Source organism: Camelus dromedarius, chromosome 10 (genome assembly GCF_036321535.1).
Source record: "Camelus dromedarius isolate mCamDro1 chromosome 10, mCamDro1.pat, whole genome shotgun sequence".
In the NCBI taxonomy this organism is placed as follows: Eukaryota; Metazoa; Chordata; class Mammalia; order Artiodactyla; family Camelidae; genus Camelus; species Camelus dromedarius.
Window position 1 is genome coordinate 59496876 of NC_087445.1, and position 18531 is coordinate 59515406.

An 18531-nucleotide genomic window follows, 5' to 3' on the forward strand; every position below is an offset into this window, starting at 1 on the left:
GGGGTGACACTGAAGAAGCTGCATTACAGGACGATTAGAAAAGCATTTCGTTCCTCAAAATGAGAACTGTTCCTTAATTAAAAGAGAGGTGATTAGTTGACTTAAGGTTTTTCAGTTTTTAAAGTTGTATGAATATAGCAGTGCTTGCTATTCCCTAACTATGACAAGTCTGGATGATGGCTATGAAAAAGAAAAGAAAATATGACGTCATTAGAATTACAGGTAAGACAAGGGGAAACCCAAAGTACAGACAAGAACACAGAAAAAAATCTTAAGAGAGTACAGATGTCATGACATTTATTAAAAGGCATGCTACAATGCTATACTTGTTAGGAAAAGAGCTTAGAGATATCAAGTAATAGTCAGCAAATATACAAACCGAACGAAAATGGAATATACTGTAGTGTACAGAAGCTTGAATTAACCATGCACTACGCACTTAGAAAATATGTTTTTTTTAATATTTTATCTTCTCTTTGCATTTATAACATAATTCACTTCAACAATCACAGAGTCTTTTTCTTCCAATGCCACAAACTGTGTTACAAATAAAAGCTGGTTCTGTTGCTTATCAAAATATACAAGACAACTGATGTTTTATATAAAATCACTTTATATGTTAACTTGTTCCCAAAAACCGTCTTTTTTTTTTCCTTTTTTGGCCTGGTTAAAAAAAATGTTGTTACAAATATTTACAGCATTTTCTTCTGTTAGATGAACACTCTTATAAACTGAAAAAGGGATTTTATGAACAGACCACGTAAAACACTAGACAACGTCAGAGGCTCCTAAGCTGTGCTATTTTTTTTTTTCTTAAATACAGTACTGAAAAAGCCCATCAAACTCTTGTCATCCTAATCCATTCTGTTCACATTTAAACTCCCATTTTCTCTAAGTAGTCTATTCACCGATAGGAAATAGAAAATAAAGGCCGCTTTGCACTGGGTCTTCTTTCAGAAAGGAGCTTGGGAAAACAATGTTTAACAGAGAAGACTTAAACCAGAACAGTCAGTCTTTGGTCAGAGCAATGAGGTGACATTTTGATGCAAAACTTTGCTTGGTCAGCAATCTTTATAATTGGTACTTTCTGAATGTGGGATGAATTTTTTTAAAGATCTGGGTAAACAATGGTAAGGAGAAAAAAGGCCAGAGTATGATTTTTTTTAAATGACACCAAAAATAGCTATTTAAATATTTGTTGTTATAACGACTACATAGATTCAAGAACTAAAAATAACAAGACAACAACAAAAATCTGTTTGCAGTGCTGATTTAAGCTTGCCATAAGCAGCTTTCAATCATGACTATTAACACCAAGGTCACTGGACCAGACAAGTATCCCTGCTCTCTGGAACATATGCCTCAGGTTACAGAAACTAAGATGACTACCACATAGATTTAGAGCAGCTCTGTTCTCGGACCTGCACGATGCTATACAATGACTATTATGTGATAAAGGCAAAAAGTGTAACTGAGACTCCACTTTACAGTTACAATTGTTTGCTTGAATGGATAGTCTGTGGGATAACATTCTTTTAAAACTATATAGTATACATTTCCTGAAAACCAGAATACTGATACTACCTTAGTCTCAAATAGGAAGAAAAGATCAATTAAGACTACTGAAGAAGGCACATAAACTTTGGTCCTGTGTTGTTTTTCTCCCTCTATAAAACCCCCCAAACTATTATTTTAGTAATTTTCTATTTTTTAAACCATTCACAACTAGCTGTTAAAATTTGCTCTGAAAAAAGACTGCAAATAGTCTTGTAGATAACCAGCTCTTAAAAGACAGCTGAGTTATATTTTCTTTAAAGGAAAAGTTTCGTGCAGTCTAAACTGTATTTCTTCTAGCACAATAGTAGAATATTTTAAGTCCGGCAGTTTTATTCTTTTTAACAGATCAAGACAAAAGAAAGGCTAAGAAAAATGCTTTTTACACATAGTCATGCTGTCTTTTTGGTTTTAAAAATAGCAGTACACATTAGGTTTTCTCTAAGAGACGGGCTGACAGTTTGGCAGACTTAGGGTTTTTAAGTGACTCATTGGAGAGAAAAACACGTACTTTTGAGCTTGTCATCTTTTGTGCAGAAATATTTAGTGGGAACAGAAGAGGAATTACATGATAATATACTCAGTGTATAAACTCTGCTGTCCAATGACATGGGAGCTTTGAAAAGTTTATATAAAACTGAACAGAGACATTCATGAGAGTTCTTCCAATCAGACGAAACAGAACCTATGGCCACCATCCTAGGTGGAGCCAAAGGAGGCATTACTTTATAATTCCATAAGGAATTAGGCAGGCAGAAACTGTGTCTCTAAAAACAGTGAGATCTGCAACTTTCAACAACAAAATCAGAAACACCACTACAAATGGCATTATAGAATGAATTTATGGCATTTTGTAGGAGCTACTGGGTAATTCTGATACTCTCCAGTAAGTTATCAAATTAAGATACTGGGTCATTTTTCTATTTGTATCTCACACAAAACACAATTTACTGTTATGTAAGTGATTTAAATCTCAAAGTAAAACTTTTTGGCATAAATTGCTACTGTTAAATGTGTACTGCTATTTTTTAAAGTCCTGAATATATATATATGTTGTGTCAAAGTCAAGACACCTCCAAAAGTGGTAAGACAATACTCCTTAAAATAAAGTAAATAAACTTAAAAATAGGATACTATGACAGCTCAACAGTGAAAATAAACATTGCTTATTAGAAGATATCAAATAAATGCATGCCAAACAAAAATACAAAGATCTAATTTTTCCACTACCCTGATATTTTAAAATCTTTTTACAAAACTATACCAACACAAATACTGTAGACCTCTATAATTCCAAGAGCAAGTAGCCCCATATGGACAACATCCATGTGCTACAGCTAATTTTAGACACAAATTGGTTTCCAAACACAACGATTTTAAACAAGAATATCTCATCTTCCAAATCTTAATTTGATTTATTTTGTCAATAAATTATAATGTATGTCATATGCATATGTATGTACAACATAAGAACAGTGTATGTATGTATATACACACACAAATCCCTGAAAAGGATTCAAATGTTCTCAGATATAAAGGCCATTCCCTACTTCAAAATTACATTCAACACCATTATGATCTCCATTCTGCTACAGTTTTGCTACACTTGCACTGAATGTCATGAGTATCAAGATTTAAAACTACACAGTTAACTCAAAAAAAAAAAAAAAAAGAAGAAGAAATAATCCAATTTAATATGCCATTGAAAATTACAATAGTGCCTGTATGGAAGGAAAAAAATGAAGCCAATTTTGGGAGATTTCTTAACAGAAAAAAAACTTTTCCCCCCTCCCTTCTTATTCTTTGTTTTGGTGAAAATATTTTTCATAGGTGAAAAAATAAAAACTAGATAAATGATCACACCTATTTATTCAGCCAGTACTAAAATGGGCCAATTTGAAAGGTCTCAATGTAGTGTCCTTTTGTGTTCCACCAACTATGCTTTTTAACAACCTAAATCTCTTGTAGTCTCTAATTTTCTATAAAATTTCTTTTGTAAAAACCTTCCTGTGTTCAAATTAAAGGCTTGGATGTAGCAAAGAGATTGAGATATTCTTTTAAAAGGTGAGATGAGCCACTCTGAGAATCTGAAAAGTGTAAAAGGGGTGGACAAAATGACCCTTTTAACAAATTCTGCTTTAAAAAAATTTGATCAAGCACTGAAGGAATAATTAACAAAAGCAAATTATCTAATTAAAAAGAAACAATTTTACATTATACAATCACTGAAGCAACATTAAAATGTACTATTACATTCAACCAAAAACAGAGACAGAGTATGAGAAAGAACCCACCTTCTCAGACTCCATATATGTGGGCACTCAGGAATGGAGTTACACTAACAAAGAAAAGCAAGTTCTCACTTGAATCTATGACAAAAATCAAGTAATCCTGAGACAAATTCTAATGGGTGATAAAGATCAGACAAGATCCAGAAACTGAGCTTGCATTTTATAGCCCCAAACTGGTATGCTATTACAGGCAATGACCACTGCTGGTCACCATGTGAAGAGGCCTACAGGTGTGCACTGAGTTAGTCCCAAAACCATTCACCCTTCCCCACCCCATCTCTACACCAAAGCACCAAAAATTTGAATAGAAACTATTACTTATTGAAAACCACTTAAAACTGCAATTAAAAAAAAAAACTTCAAAATCCTTACCAAAACAGGGAAAGAAAAAACAAATGCTCACCAAGCCCACAATATAGCTTTCAAGATACTTAGATAAAACTCTAACCTATTGTATCATAAGCACATAATAAGGCACATAATAAGAAATTAAGTAAATACACAGTAATTCTGAATAAGTATTAGAGATTATAGTGGTACAAAAAACCCTTGAGATTAATTTTTTTCTAAAAGAAGACCTTACCAAAAATAACTTTTAAAAATCTGTCAAACCATATGATAGACCTGAATATTTTCCTTAAGACTGTAAACTTTTTTCTGAAAACAATTATAAAAAAGTAGTTTATAAGTAGGATTATTTTTCTTTTTAAATTTTCCAAGATCATATTATATTACTAGGCAAGTAAGTGTCATTTTGAAATTTAAAACATAATTTTTCCTAATAAAATTATTAATTATTCTGACATCTTAACAGATCCTGATTGGATTCCACTTAATTTTCCAAGAGACAGTTGAGACACTTCATTTTCCAAATAGTCTTAGAAAGTCAAAGATATGCAAAGGAGTGTCTTAGAGTGAAAAAAAAAAAAAAAAATGGAAAGAAAACATTCATGTTTATAAACTTGCTTCCAATACAACCCAATTTGTTTATGTATTGTAAGTATCAATATATGCCAAATAATTGATGTAACTTATAAATGAACATAATTTGCTATAGGAGTCAAACTTCCGAATCATAAAGTTAAAAACTTGGTTGTAAGTAATTTAAATTACTTGCATCAAGTAATTTAAAAAGTCTGTACGTTTGAATTTTTCAAAGTACAAAGAAGGTTAGAAATGTTGTATAAGGCTGATCTGGACCCAAACTAAAAGAAAGTCTGTCCTCTTGAAATTCAATTTAATATAGGGAATTAAATTATTCAAAAAAAATTTTTTTTCCTGAAGGTTATTTTCATAGAAACTATGGTACAAAAGAAAAACACACCTTTGATCACAAATTCGCAGGGGAAAAAAATGGGAAAAGAGAACATCCTGTGATTTTTTAAACATACTTGAATATCAAATTCAGAAAGTTATTTTTGTGAAAGAGGCAGAATTGGTCTTGAGTGCTTCAGTCTATGTCTGAAGGTTTTACTGAAATTATGGTCCAGTCTTAGGAGAAAAATTCACAGAAAAGTCAGATTGTAGATTTTGAGAAGGAAACTCTGAGGTGGTGATTTTCTCCAAGGTCATGGTTATGAAGCTCAATGAGGGCCTGGATTGCTTCTTCCACAGATCCCAACTGAATGAGTGCCATTTTGCGATCTTTCCTGAAAACAGTAGGAGAAATATTAGAAGTATAATAGAATTAATTTTGCCTGCAAACTTTTCTCAGCCCTAGAAGACTTCATTAAGCTACCTTAAACATTTGCATATCATATTAAATAATGTTAATATATTTCTTGAAAGCATGGACTTACTGAAAAAATTTAAAAGCCTTCACTGAACATCCAGCTTCTGTGAAAAGGTTCTTCAGATCATCCACTGTAACAGAGGGGCTGTGAAAACATCACAGAGAGAGTCAACTATCTTAGCCCCAATTTTCAAATAAAGCAGATTAACTTTTGAAATCATCAAGTCTCCAGAATATCTCAACATGTCAAAGAGAATAAAGCCATGCAATGAAGACATGATTTGCAAGTACCCTGAAAGATGTTCAAGGTTGACAAATACATGCTCTCAAACAATGAAATTTAGTCTCAAGTCTTTTGTAAAGACATGGGCAGTATATAAAAAGCAAGAAAATCTTTCTATATTTATTGTTTCAAAAGGGTTATTACCCATACCACTGGCTTCAGTAATTAACTCTAGTATACTATCAAAGCTACTTCCCTAGCTCTGACTTGTCTTCTACAGTCTGGCATTTTCCACTACTAGTCCAGTAGATTTTTAGTACATTACTAGTCCAAGACATTTTCAATTACTTTCAAGGTAATTATGAATAATTGTATGTGGTAGCCAGGTTCTGAGATGGTCCCTAATTACTCCTGCCTCCTAGTATTAACACCCTTGTGTGAATTCATCCCCCCATACTGAATAAGGATGTCCTCTGTAATGCTCAGGGTATTGTAGAAATAACACATGTGACTTCTGAGGCTGAGAGACACTAGGACTCCACCTGTCCCTCTCTTAAATCATTAACTTTGGAAGAAACCAGTTGCTGTGTCATGAGGACACTCAAGCAGCCATATGAAGAGGTCCTTGTGGCAAGGAACTGAGGCCTCCTGTCAACAACCAAGCACATGAGTGAGACACTTTAGCTCCACTTAAGCCTTCAGATGTAATCTTGAGGGACTTGGCCAAAACAACTCAGCTAAGCCACTTGGAGATTCCTGACTCACAGTAGCACAATGACATAATGAATATTTACTACTTTGTTTAGCTGCTAAGTTTTGGGGTGATCTGTTATGCAGTAGTAGATAACTAATACACTGGTCTATCACATTAGAATCAACAGACTAACAGTAGACTCTTCCTCATCTGCCGGCAAGGCAGTAGACTCGGATAAAGTAGACTTTATGGATAAACTGCTTGAGATAGAAAGTAAGATAGTGGGGAAATACTGATTAATGAGTACAGAGCTTTAGTCTGAGATGATGACAAGGACCTGCAGATGGATATAAGTAAGGGTTACACAATACGAATGTACTTAACGTGAGTGTACACTGAAATGCACACTCAAAAATGGTTAAAATGGTAAGTTTTAGGTTATGCATTTTACCACAATTTCAAAAAGATTATTATGGAGATTAAATGAGGTAACACATGTGAAACACCAGCATAGTGGCCAGAACTTTGTAGATGATTAAAAAAATAATAATGTCCCTTTTCTCTTCTACCTACATGTCCAAAGTAGGATGCAACCTGAGACCAGCTCCTGGCAAATGTATTTAAGAAGGAGCCTGCTTTAGTATCTTAACATGTTCCTTCTCTCCCTGACTATATTGATGAACTGCTAAATTCCTAGATGCATGTAATCTAGACTCCTCTAGTTTCCTGGCTGTTATGAGGTTTGAGCCATTGCCCAATTCAAATTCAAGGTTTCTCCATGCAGCATATCTAACTGGAGACTAGCTAGGAGCCTGGGTACTCAACACGATTTTCAATAATTATTCTAAACCTATTCATCTTCCATTCTCTTTCTCAAAAATGTTCCAGAACTGTACCTTTCTCCATTCCCTCAGTCTTCAAATTTTCACACAGCATGCTCAGACATAACCATACCCCACAGCTTTTCCCCATTCCTTGCCAAAGCTTGCCCACTTCATGCATCAGATTAAGCTATACCAAACTGCCATCTTTGCAGGTCAAGGATTTCAAGAATTAAAACAGGGGTTGCCAGGTGCTTTCTTTAAAGGGTCATAAAGTAAATTTCTTAGGCTTTGATGGCCTCACAGGCTCTGTGGTAACTACTCAGCTTTGTGGTCATAGCTCAAAACCAGACATAAAGAATACGTAAATCAATGAATGTGGTTGTGTTCTGTGAAACCCTATTTATGGAAGCTGAAATTTTAATTTTATATAATTTCCTCAAATCACAAAAATATTTTCCCTGAACCATTTGAAAATGTAAAGATGTAATCTTGAGGGACTTGGCCAAAACAACTCAGCTAAGCCACCTGGAGATTCCTATAGCTCACAGGCCATACAAACACTGATGGATTTGGCCCATGGGCTGAAGTTGGTCGATCTCCAAGTTAGATGATGACTAAAGAACAATTCTGCTGGAACACTGGTTAATACAGAGTGTCACAAGAAAATAATTTTTTGCTTTTAGTTACAGATATGGCTTTACAACTTGTGGGTAAAAAGAGAATTCAGTTTTACCAAATTCTTAGATACATAAATTATTTGATTTTGCTATGCTGATTACTAAAGAGTCTTTACTTCTACAAAGGGATAAACAAGTATGTATCAATGGAATATTAATGCATAAATGTATTTTTGTCCTTTTATAACTGAAAGGTAACTAGTTTCTAATTCTCTATTTGGAAAGAAAATTTTAAAATATTGCTATCTTTCACTTCTGGAGTGTATGGTTAGAGATACAACCTTCTTAAGACATAATGGCAAATAATCATCTTAACAAGAAACTAGTGAATAGGACAGCTGCTACATTAGAATCATTTTAGAGTTTTTACCTCCCCAAATCATATACTGTAGATTATTAATCATCTAAATGAACAGTAACTAATTAGATACATACGGGATGTTGGAAAGATGCAGAGTAGCTGATGGTGGAAAAATATTCTGAAAGTTTTTAGATCCAGGCTTTTTAAAACGATGCAAAGGACTATTGCTAAAATCCTTAGTCAGACCTTGGTCTTCTTGTCCCTCTCGAGGAAGCTGAACTGCTTGATGTTTGGACAGAGTAGCACGAAGCACTTTCCCATACAGTCTCTGTCCGCTCAGATGGTTCATTGCTGGTGCGCAGAAAGAAAATAAGGAAAGTGTGAGTATTAAGATAGAGTCTCTATAAAACTGTCTATCATAAATTCTTTTTATTTAGTCATAAAAACTCCAACATATGGAAATGCATTAAATGACTTTGTTTCACTACAACAAAAGAAAAGCCACACAACAAAAAATAATTATTTTCCTAGCAGAGTGCTAGGAAATTCCAGTGTCTGGAATATAACAAATGCTCAGGAAATAGTTATTGAATAAATCAGTTTAATCTTTAAGCAAAGCACTTTTTATAAAAAATCTGAGTAGTAATATTTCAGTAGCCACTACAATAATGAATGGTGAGACCATGGAATGACACTTCCTTCTACCATTATTAGGAAGTTTGCCCAAACTTTTAAGCCATGCAACAGTTCAAGAAAACTTAATTTGAAAGAAAAACAAACAAATAAAATGAAAGAAAACAAGTCATGTTTATTAGTTTAAACTCAGTGGAAAATCCAAGAGTCAAAACTCTAAACATCAATAATATGTTCAAATAGATAAATGAACTTCAAAGAGTAATAAATATCTTTAAATCCTGAAATATAGGCAGATCCAAATAATAATGAAGAAATTATATTAACAGAAGGAGGTACACTTCCTACTAGCTATCAGTTTATTTTATAGGAAAATTCACATACAAAGGCGGTAAGTCATCATCATCATTAACCACTAGTACCTAGCTGAGCTTGATTTGCATCTGCCATCTGAACCAAGGCATTTTCTTTCTTATTAAACATTATCTTCACTCGATGTACATCACCATATACTCCTAATTAAAAAAGACAAAACAAAACAGTTTTTCAGATTGACTGTGCAACGTTCAATTAATTTTACTAATATATTTAAAGAAAGCTTCTTTCCTCATACTATATACTTTCTCTGGGCAATTTCATACATATGCCCCCAAATTTGTATCTCTTTTAGGTTCCAGATTTACTAATCTAGTGCCCCATTTCACCTGGATGTACCTATCATAAACACTTCTAAGTTAATATGTCCCAAACTGATACATCTCCCCTTTCCTGTCCCCTCCAATGTCCACTTACTCTGTTGATGAACAGTACCATCACGCATGTATTTGTTTCAGTCAGACACCTGGGAGTCATCTTTTGACTTACTCCTTTCCTTAAACACTTAGATCTAATCACCAACGAGTACTTACTACTCATCGATTCTATGGCCTAAATATCTCTCAAATTTGTCCACTTCTTTTCATTTTCACTACCGTCAAATCTATTATCACCATTTCATATCTCGACTATCAGAATAGCCTCTTAATTGATCTTATTACATCCCATTTTTCTATACTAGTGTTCCTGAAAATGGGTCCTATGTCCCAAAGGGAATACAAAATGATTCATTGGAGTAAGGGAGGAAAATAAGCTGTAATTTATACTGATTTGTTTATATAAACCACTATGTAAAACTATATTTTACTAATATTTAATATATAGATGAAATTTTAGGCAGAAGTTTCTACAATATGAAGGGCATTCTTTTTTTCATTTAGTGTATTAAAATATATTGCAGTTTATGTGGAAGAGGGAATCACCAATATTGCAAAAATAAGACCCTTAAAATAGCAGCATCATTATCATACTTTGTAATAGGATGAGAGAATGACTATGTCAATCTTCAAGGCACACAAAGGAGTGCTGGTTATCTTGTGGGCAAGCACCTAAGAGCAACTGAACTTAGACATGAATGGTACTTTTAAAATTTAAAACAAAAAGACAAATAGTCCAAATTTGCTGTACTTCTCAGAAATGACAAGTTGCTAAAATAGACATTCTTTAAAAAATAACATAAAATTTGTTCTTTAAGCTGTGGCTGATACTTTTCTAAATGAGTGAGAAATTAACTACTTTTGGAAATAAATGTGCTCTGGCTATTAAAGAGACATTAAAATTTATCATTAATACACAATTTTATTACTAAAAATTACATAAATGTGTCATGAATAAAAATTTTTATAGTAACTGCAAATGGGTATGAAGTATCTCTCAGGTGATGTTTTAAAATTGGACTACGGTAATGGCTGTACAAGTCTGTAAATTTACTAAAAATCATTCATTGAGTTTTATACTTAAGGCCAGTGAATTGTATGGCTGTAAAATATACCCCAAAAATGCTGTTAAAAAAACCTACTACCAACTCAAAAAACTTGAAATAGTTTTCTACCCTATTAGAAATTCTTCCAAATGAAGAGTACTGGTGAGTTTTAACCTCATTATTCTGATGCAACAGTTTTCAAGATCAGTTAATTTTATAAGCGGAAAAATGAAACTTTTCTAGGTAAAGTACAACAAAACTTAGTAGACTGGGCTGAAAAATTAGCATCATAATTAATTAGGTGCAGTGACAATGAAACACTTCGATTCTATCACATACTGTTACAAGGTGTCTTTTTCAGTTATGACAACCATTAAGATCAAGTACTAAAATAAAATGAATTCAGAATCAGAACTTGGAATATTGAATCAAAATAAAAAAGATTTCTGAAAATAATGACGCATCTTAAATCACATTTCTCACTAAATGCTAATAATTTTTTAATTTTAAAAATCATTAATAATCTTCAGAATATTAAATATTGCTTATTTCATTGCTCTTACATTTCTGTTTATATTTATTATACTATACATAAAGAATATAGTAAAAGATGTATTAAGTTATGAATAATTAATCATATACAGATTAGGAGTACATGCTAAATATTTTTTTAACTGATAGAGGTACGCTACTATAAAGTTCGAAGATTACTTTTAAAACCTGAATCTCTTTATGCCTCTCTCCTGCTTAAAACTATTCAATGGATTCCCATCATTCCCAAGCTCCTTAATATAGCTTACAAAGCTCTGAATGACCTTGCCGCAATCAGCCTGTCCAGCTTCAACATGTCTCTCCCTTACATCCTCCATCGGGCTTCCTTCATTCCTGTGTTCCAGGACTTCTGCCTCTCACTGCTAGTATCTGTGAAAGGACAGGAGTCCTCCCTTTCTGCCTGGCTAACACTTACTCATTTTTCCAAGTCAGTTTAACTTTCATTTTTATTGGTACATTGTCTTTGCTTCCCTCAGCTAAGTTAGGTCTCCAAGCTATATGCTCCCGTTATAATCTATCTCGCTTTTTATAAAACTTTGTCTTAACTGTAATCACTCACTAAATTTTCCTTGCTATTCTACCCTCAGTGTCAAACACACTAAGTGGCACAAAGTGGTAATAAATATTACTGAATGATGAAATGTGCTCAATTTATATCACAGGTATTATAAAAAACAGCAAACCTCCCCCCCAACCCCAAAAAACAACTTACCAAATAGGATAAAAAGTCCATGTGGTGTGATAAGCTGTTTGAAAAGGATAACAAAATGTAAGTGTCCAACTAATTTAAGTAAAATTTTAAAATAAGTTTACTTGTAGAAATGACAGTTGACTTTTGTTAAAGCATTTATTTTATATGCTTCTTCTATGTATACTAGTGATGAATTTTATTTTCATTTGAATTCAACCCTAGATCAGAAGCTACACCACCTCCTCCTGGAAGACTTTTTACATATGTTACTTTTCAACTCACATCAGGATTAAGGTTGGTGACAAGCAGAACGGAATTTCCCGGAATTCCACTAGTTCCAGGGATGGCCATCCTTCCAGTGACAGCAGAGGAGGTGATTGTGAGAGGACCAAGAGCTCCAGGACCTAGTCCAGCCGGGACTGACAGACCTTTTCAAAACATCGAAAGCATTTCATATTCTAGTTATCTGGAAAGTTGTAACACTTGATATAACTTAAATAAATAAATGAGGACAAAAGCAAAAATACAGAAGAAAATGTGTCAAAGCTACTGTAAGGATATCAAAGGTCAGTTTTCTGCCCTGCAGAGTGAATCTAAAGGAAAGTCCCTTATTCTTCGACATTATCATACTTAGTACTCGATTATTTACACAGCACTTTGCAGAGCAACCAAATTCACTGGTCTTAAAAGCCATTAGGCTTTCCAAAGGGCTTGTAAGTTCAAGCACTCCATCTGTTTCTTGAACTAGATATATTCTAGCACATTTCTATAAAGTAGATGTAATTTTCATATTAACTTCTATTATATAATCAGGTATGTTTTTTTTTTTTTAAAAAAAGAGTCCTTCAGCAGTCGTCACAAATATGCATGCTAGGTAGTACTGCATTTCTAAAACTAGACTGTGGTAATGGCTGTGCAATTCTGGAAATTTTCTAAAAATCACTAAATTGTATACCTAAAACAGATGAATTGTACACATGCAGAATATATGACATTCTGTACAGGGAAGAGCTTTTTGTAATCTTGTAAAGTGCTATAAAAACATTACCATCAACAACAGATTTATAGAATTCAATACTCTTTCGTAGCAAGAATTTTCAGAACTCTCTGTTTCCCCTAAATATTGCAGAACTACTGAAAGTTCTATAATACTGGAATATTGACACTATATACTTATATCTAAAACAGCACATTTCCCTAGCAGGTCCCACTATTCGTGTTCTCAGCTTAAAAATTATCTAAGATAAAATCTCCAGTTTACATAAAATGAATCAGTTCTTTAATTTATTGATTCTTTTAAGTTCAAAATTCCTTACAGCAGACAGAGTCTGGCCACTTGACCACAAATCATAAAATTAAATTGCAATATAATTTACAATGAAATTATTCTGCTTGAAAATCTAAGGAAGTAATATTACTACCATCACCTTGCTGAGTTTTAAAACTGTGGAGAACACCTTCTCAGGCTGGATGCTCTTCCATAAAATCTAATACTCAACAGTCTGTCACATGACCTCTTCCTATACCCCTCCAATCCAACCCTGCAACTTCTGAACAGCTTTTTAAAGTCTGTTATATACTGCCAAAAGTACACCCTAGCTGCACTGTAGCATATATACCTGTGTGTGTGTATATGTATATCCCCCTACTAGACCTTAAAAGTCTCATCAACTCAGGAGCCCTCTTTAAAAATCTTTTCTCTTTCTTAACATCTACTACAGTGCTTTTATATACACACTGTGTCAAAAAGAAATACCTAAAATGAGGGAAACCGTGTATCACTACTTCCAAATGTGTATCAATGAAACTTTGGAAGCTTCAACTCCCTAAATAAAACAATGTAGTAATGCCTTCATTTTAATGGGACAGACAGAATATTCACTTAATTAAGCATATGTTAAGATGTCTTAAAACCACCAAAAACCTCACATTTAAATAAACCTCAACCTCTGTAGTCACTCTTTAGTTAACTTCATCCTTTCCACTGAAAAGAATAGTTAAAATTTCCAGAATTAGAAAGGTAGGATATAAAGATTATTGCCAGAAAGCAGCTATGTTGCAATTTAAAATAGTTATATTCATAGATCAGCTGGAAACTGGAAATATAATAGGCAGACTAGGCTTAACACTATGCCACTCTTCTAATCACCAACCTCAAGTGTTTTTGCTACGCTCCAGAGATAAAATCAAAGTAATTTCTTCTTCTCCTTAAGTTATGATCTAATTCATTTTGTTTACTATTTGGAAAAGAGAGTGATTATCAAAATATTAACCAATTGCTATCTCTTAATTATCTCCATTAGCTAAAGAAAAAAAAAATTCCCTAGAATAAAACAGCATGCATATCCTCTACGGAAATCTTCAGAATCCATTAATGACAAAAAACCAAACAAACAAAAAAAGAATTTACAAATAAGTTTAATACTGTAAGTATTTATTAGTTCAAATATTTACTGACTGCATAATATGTACTGAATGCCATCAAAGGCATTAAAGGCACAGAGGTAAGTAAGACACAAATCTGTTTAACATGCAATTGATGAACTTACATTTTATATAATAACCGAAAAGGCAAATCTTAGGTTATCTAATATAGTCAACCTATAGTTGTCTGTGCCAATGTATATTGTGACAAAGTATAAATGATGAAGAAAATACAACAGAATTTTGGGATTGAGAATAAAACCAGAGAGAATTATTTATAAACACAAGGAAGCTGTGCATCATACATGATACATGAGCCACTTCCATGATTGATACACATAATGCTTTTACTGTAAGTCCTTCAAATATGGTAATATTTTTCATCCTGATAAGTTCCTAGAAAATATAGACCATCATTAAAAAAATCATTTCAAATTGAACTTTAAAAGAGTCAGTCACCTGTAGCTTGAGGAAATCCAATGGCTGGGGCAAATCCAGCAGCCCCGGCATATGGTGAGGAAATTATACCTGGTGCACCTAACAGGAAAGAGAAGCTAAAATAAAAAAACCATCTTCTATAAATATGGTTATCAAAGCAATACCAAATGGCTATGTGAGGGTATATTATTGATAAAGAGATTCTGTTACGAAGTAAAGTTTCATTAAATGGGTGATCCTTAATGAATACGTAAAGAGCCTCTGCCATTTTCAAAGGCCAACCCCTTTCAACTGGGTTCAAGGTTCAAGAGTATGGTTAAGCTGTTTGAGTTATTAGTTTACTACTTGGTTTTACTTTATTTAGCTTTTTTATTTAGGTTGAGATTCTTGCCCTTATTTAGAGCATTGTTTCTGATTATTTAATAATCAAACACTTATTAAATTGTACTGAACTTTAAATTGAAAAGATACATGCACCCCAATGTTCACAGCAGCATTATTACAATAGCCAAGACATGGAAACAACCTAAACGTCTATCAATGGATGCTGGATAAAGAAGTTGTGGTATATTTATACAATGGAATACTATTCAGCCATAAAAAAGAATAAACTAATGCCATCAGCAGCAACATGGATGGACCTGGAGATCGTTATTCTAAGTGAAGTAAGCCAGAAAGAAAAAGAAAAATACCATATGATATCACTTACATGTAGAATCTTAAAAAAAGACAAATGAACTTATTTACAAAGCAGAAACAGATTCACAGACATAAAAAAACAAACTTATGGTTACCAGAGGGGAAGGGGGTGGGAAGGGATAAATCAGAAGTTCAAGATTTGCAGATACTAACTACTATATATATAATAGATAAACAAGTTTATACTGTATAGCACAGGGAATTATATTCAATATCTTATAGTAACCTATGATGAAGAAGAATATGAAAATCAATCTATGTATGTATATGTATGACTGAACTATTATGTTGTATACCAGAAAATTGACACAACATTTTAAACTGATAATATTTCAATAAAAAAACAAAAAATATAAATAAGTAAATGTGAAAGCCATACAAGTGAGAGCTCCATTAAAAACGAAACAGGACAAGAAATGAAGAAAGCTAAAAACAGAACCTGGGAGTACTTCAGTATAGAGGAAGAAAGAGAACATTCTGAGAAAAAGAGAACAGCCATAGAAATAAAATTAAAAAAAAAAAAACCCCAAAAAACCAAACAGTGAATCAAAGTCCCTCAAGATCTAGAGATGCAGAGCTCTGGAGGACAGAGGGTTCAAAAAAGAGAATGAAAAACGTAAAAGGTAAAGAATAGTTTTAGAGCAATAGTGAGAAGCTAGATTTCAGAAGTCAAAGAGAGGGTTTTTTTTTTTTTTTAAAATGAAAGAGTGATATGCATATTTATAGGAAGAAGTACATATATTTTCCAGGGGATTTAAAAGATCATGTAAGTTTATTTCCTTCATTAAAGGCAATTAACAGAATCTGTCAAATATCTAGCTGTGCTTTATTAAAATAATTCAAGAAAATACAGGCATTAACAGACTTCAGCGACAGAGCTAGCAGAGAGTTGACAATAAATGAAGATACAAAAAATCAGAATAATTGATAATGACTGATGAAATAAGAATGGAAGCATTTATTGAAAGCACATTATGAATCAAGCATTCTTCTAGGACTGAGGAAACACTGAACAGAGCAGATAACAATCTATGCTCCTGTTAAACTTACATTCAAGTAGGCTCAAGATCAGAAGTAAAATGATCCACTTTCAAAACAGAAATAAGTGTATTTAAGACATTAAGGAAGACTTGACAAAGACGCTTGAATATGAATATGAGAAATCATGAATTTACACTAAAAAGTTAAACATAAGAAGAGATATGGTAGATTGTATTATTGTTCCCAAGTATTTACTTGACCCTTCCATGTGACTCTGTCCAGTCATGTGACTTGTAGTGCCTTCTGTGGGAGGAGTGACCAACTGCACTGGATCATGTGATAGGAACACAAACACAGACATGACATATATACTGCCTCAGTAAAGAAGCTTTAAGAGGCATTATATGTTTACACCAGCTCTCTTATTTTTACTCTCTGCCACAAAATGCCATGCCTCAAATGTAGTAACACTTTCAGCCTGGTCCCTTGATCAAAAAGACACATGAAGGAAGACTGCAAAAGCTGATTCAAAGCTGTCCAAGTGTCAGTTGTGTGAAAGAAATAAATGTTAATTGCCGTGAACCACTAAGATTTGTGGGGAGGGAAAGGGAAGTACTCTCTAAACACAACAAAGAGACTAATACAAATGGCTAAGGGGGGAGGGTGAGGCAGAAGACTAGCTGTAGGTTTCAGAGAAATGAGGAAAATTTTTGAGATAACTATCATTGAACATTAAACAGCAAGAAATGAAAGAAGTGGCAAACAATTACTACAGCCAAATTTTATGTAACTATTTCCAAGTAAAATATGATTAACAAGAACATTTGTTAAAATTTGACAAAAGAATGGTTTGTAAAGTTTCCATAAATCTACATTCCTCAAATAAGCAGAAACAGAAATATTTTTGCAAAATAACCTGTTAAACTTCGTATTTTCATGAAAAGTTTAAACTTTTAAGAAAAAGGCTTAAGACTTGAATAACTAAGAATAGCTATTTTACATTTAGAAAATGTACCACCACAATAGCAATTAAGGCAATACAAATTAATAGATAACATTTTTATCTATGAAATCAGTTTATCAGTGTTATTTACAATAGCAAAACCCTAAAAAAACAAGCTTAATGTCTAAATTAGAGAATGATTAAATTATGATGAGTCATTAGACACAACACAGACATTTAAAATATTAGACAGTACATACTATGAAAAAACCACAATTTTTATTTGAAAAAAGCACAATTATTACATATTTTTAAAATGCGAGTACAGTAGCAGACTAAATAATACAAACCAACTTTACTGCAGAAAATGCCCAATGAAAGAGGAAAAGAAAAGATCTTTAAAAAATCTAATAGCTAATAAGACGGTCAGCATAACTAGGCCTAACAACCCTGTGAAACAATTTGGTTTTATTAGCCTCACAGGTAACAGACAAGATGCAAATTCCAGGGTTAGCCCAAGGAAGGAATTAAACAAGAGACCTCCATGGCATTAATCTTGTAGCCTAAAATAACCCATTCCATATTCCTGCTCCTCCTATCCTCAGAAGACTGCAAGGAAAGTTGCCTTCGTGTTTAACAGAAAAGAGACAAAAAAGTTCCTGAGAAGTTCTATCCAAAAGCAAGCTCTAATGCAAATCTGCAGTCCAAATTCACATTTTTTAGGAGTTCAAAGGAAAATTAATGAAATCATGGATTTAGATTGAAATGGTCCCAAATACAGATCCTTTAATGTTGCAGACAAGCAAATTCTTTTTTTAAAAAATATTTTGTTATTTTTTAAATTATTTAATTGTAAGAATTCTGTATGTATTTTAGATACCATACATACATTCTTTAACAGATGTATGATTAAAATTTTCCCCTCACATTTTTTTGTTAGTTTTTTTATTTTTATTCTTTTTCATTTTTCAGTTTTATTAAGTAGAACTCTTATAATTTGACTGCACATATATAATATATTGCATGTAAATACATATACACAATATACTGCACATATTTTTAAATATTTACATATA

At 33.0% G+C, this 18531-nt stretch overlaps 1 protein-coding gene across 5 annotated transcripts in view; it reads right to left on the reverse strand.

The window, feature by feature from the left end:
- Positions 1 to 439: 439 nt before the first annotated feature.
- PTBP3 (polypyrimidine tract binding protein 3) overlaps positions 440 to 18531 on the reverse strand; it is an 89102-nt gene continuing 71010 nt past the window's right edge. For all 5 annotated transcript variants that reach the window (XM_031450206.2, XM_010988595.3, XM_031450205.2 and 2 more), the window contains 7 exons: positions 14854 to 14931; positions 12253 to 12398; positions 11992 to 12025; positions 9352 to 9444; positions 8431 to 8647; positions 5645 to 5722; positions 440 to 5494 (listed from right to left, as the gene is read on the reverse strand). In XM_031450206.2, coding sequence (XP_031306066.1) covers positions 5362 to 5494; positions 5645 to 5722; positions 8431 to 8647; positions 9352 to 9444; positions 11992 to 12025; positions 12253 to 12398; positions 14854 to 14931 — 779 coding nt within the window. In that variant the 3' untranslated portion in view covers positions 440 to 5361. The remainder of the gene's footprint in view (positions 5495 to 5644; positions 5723 to 8430; positions 8648 to 9351; positions 9445 to 11991; positions 12026 to 12252; positions 12399 to 14853; positions 14932 to 18531) is intronic.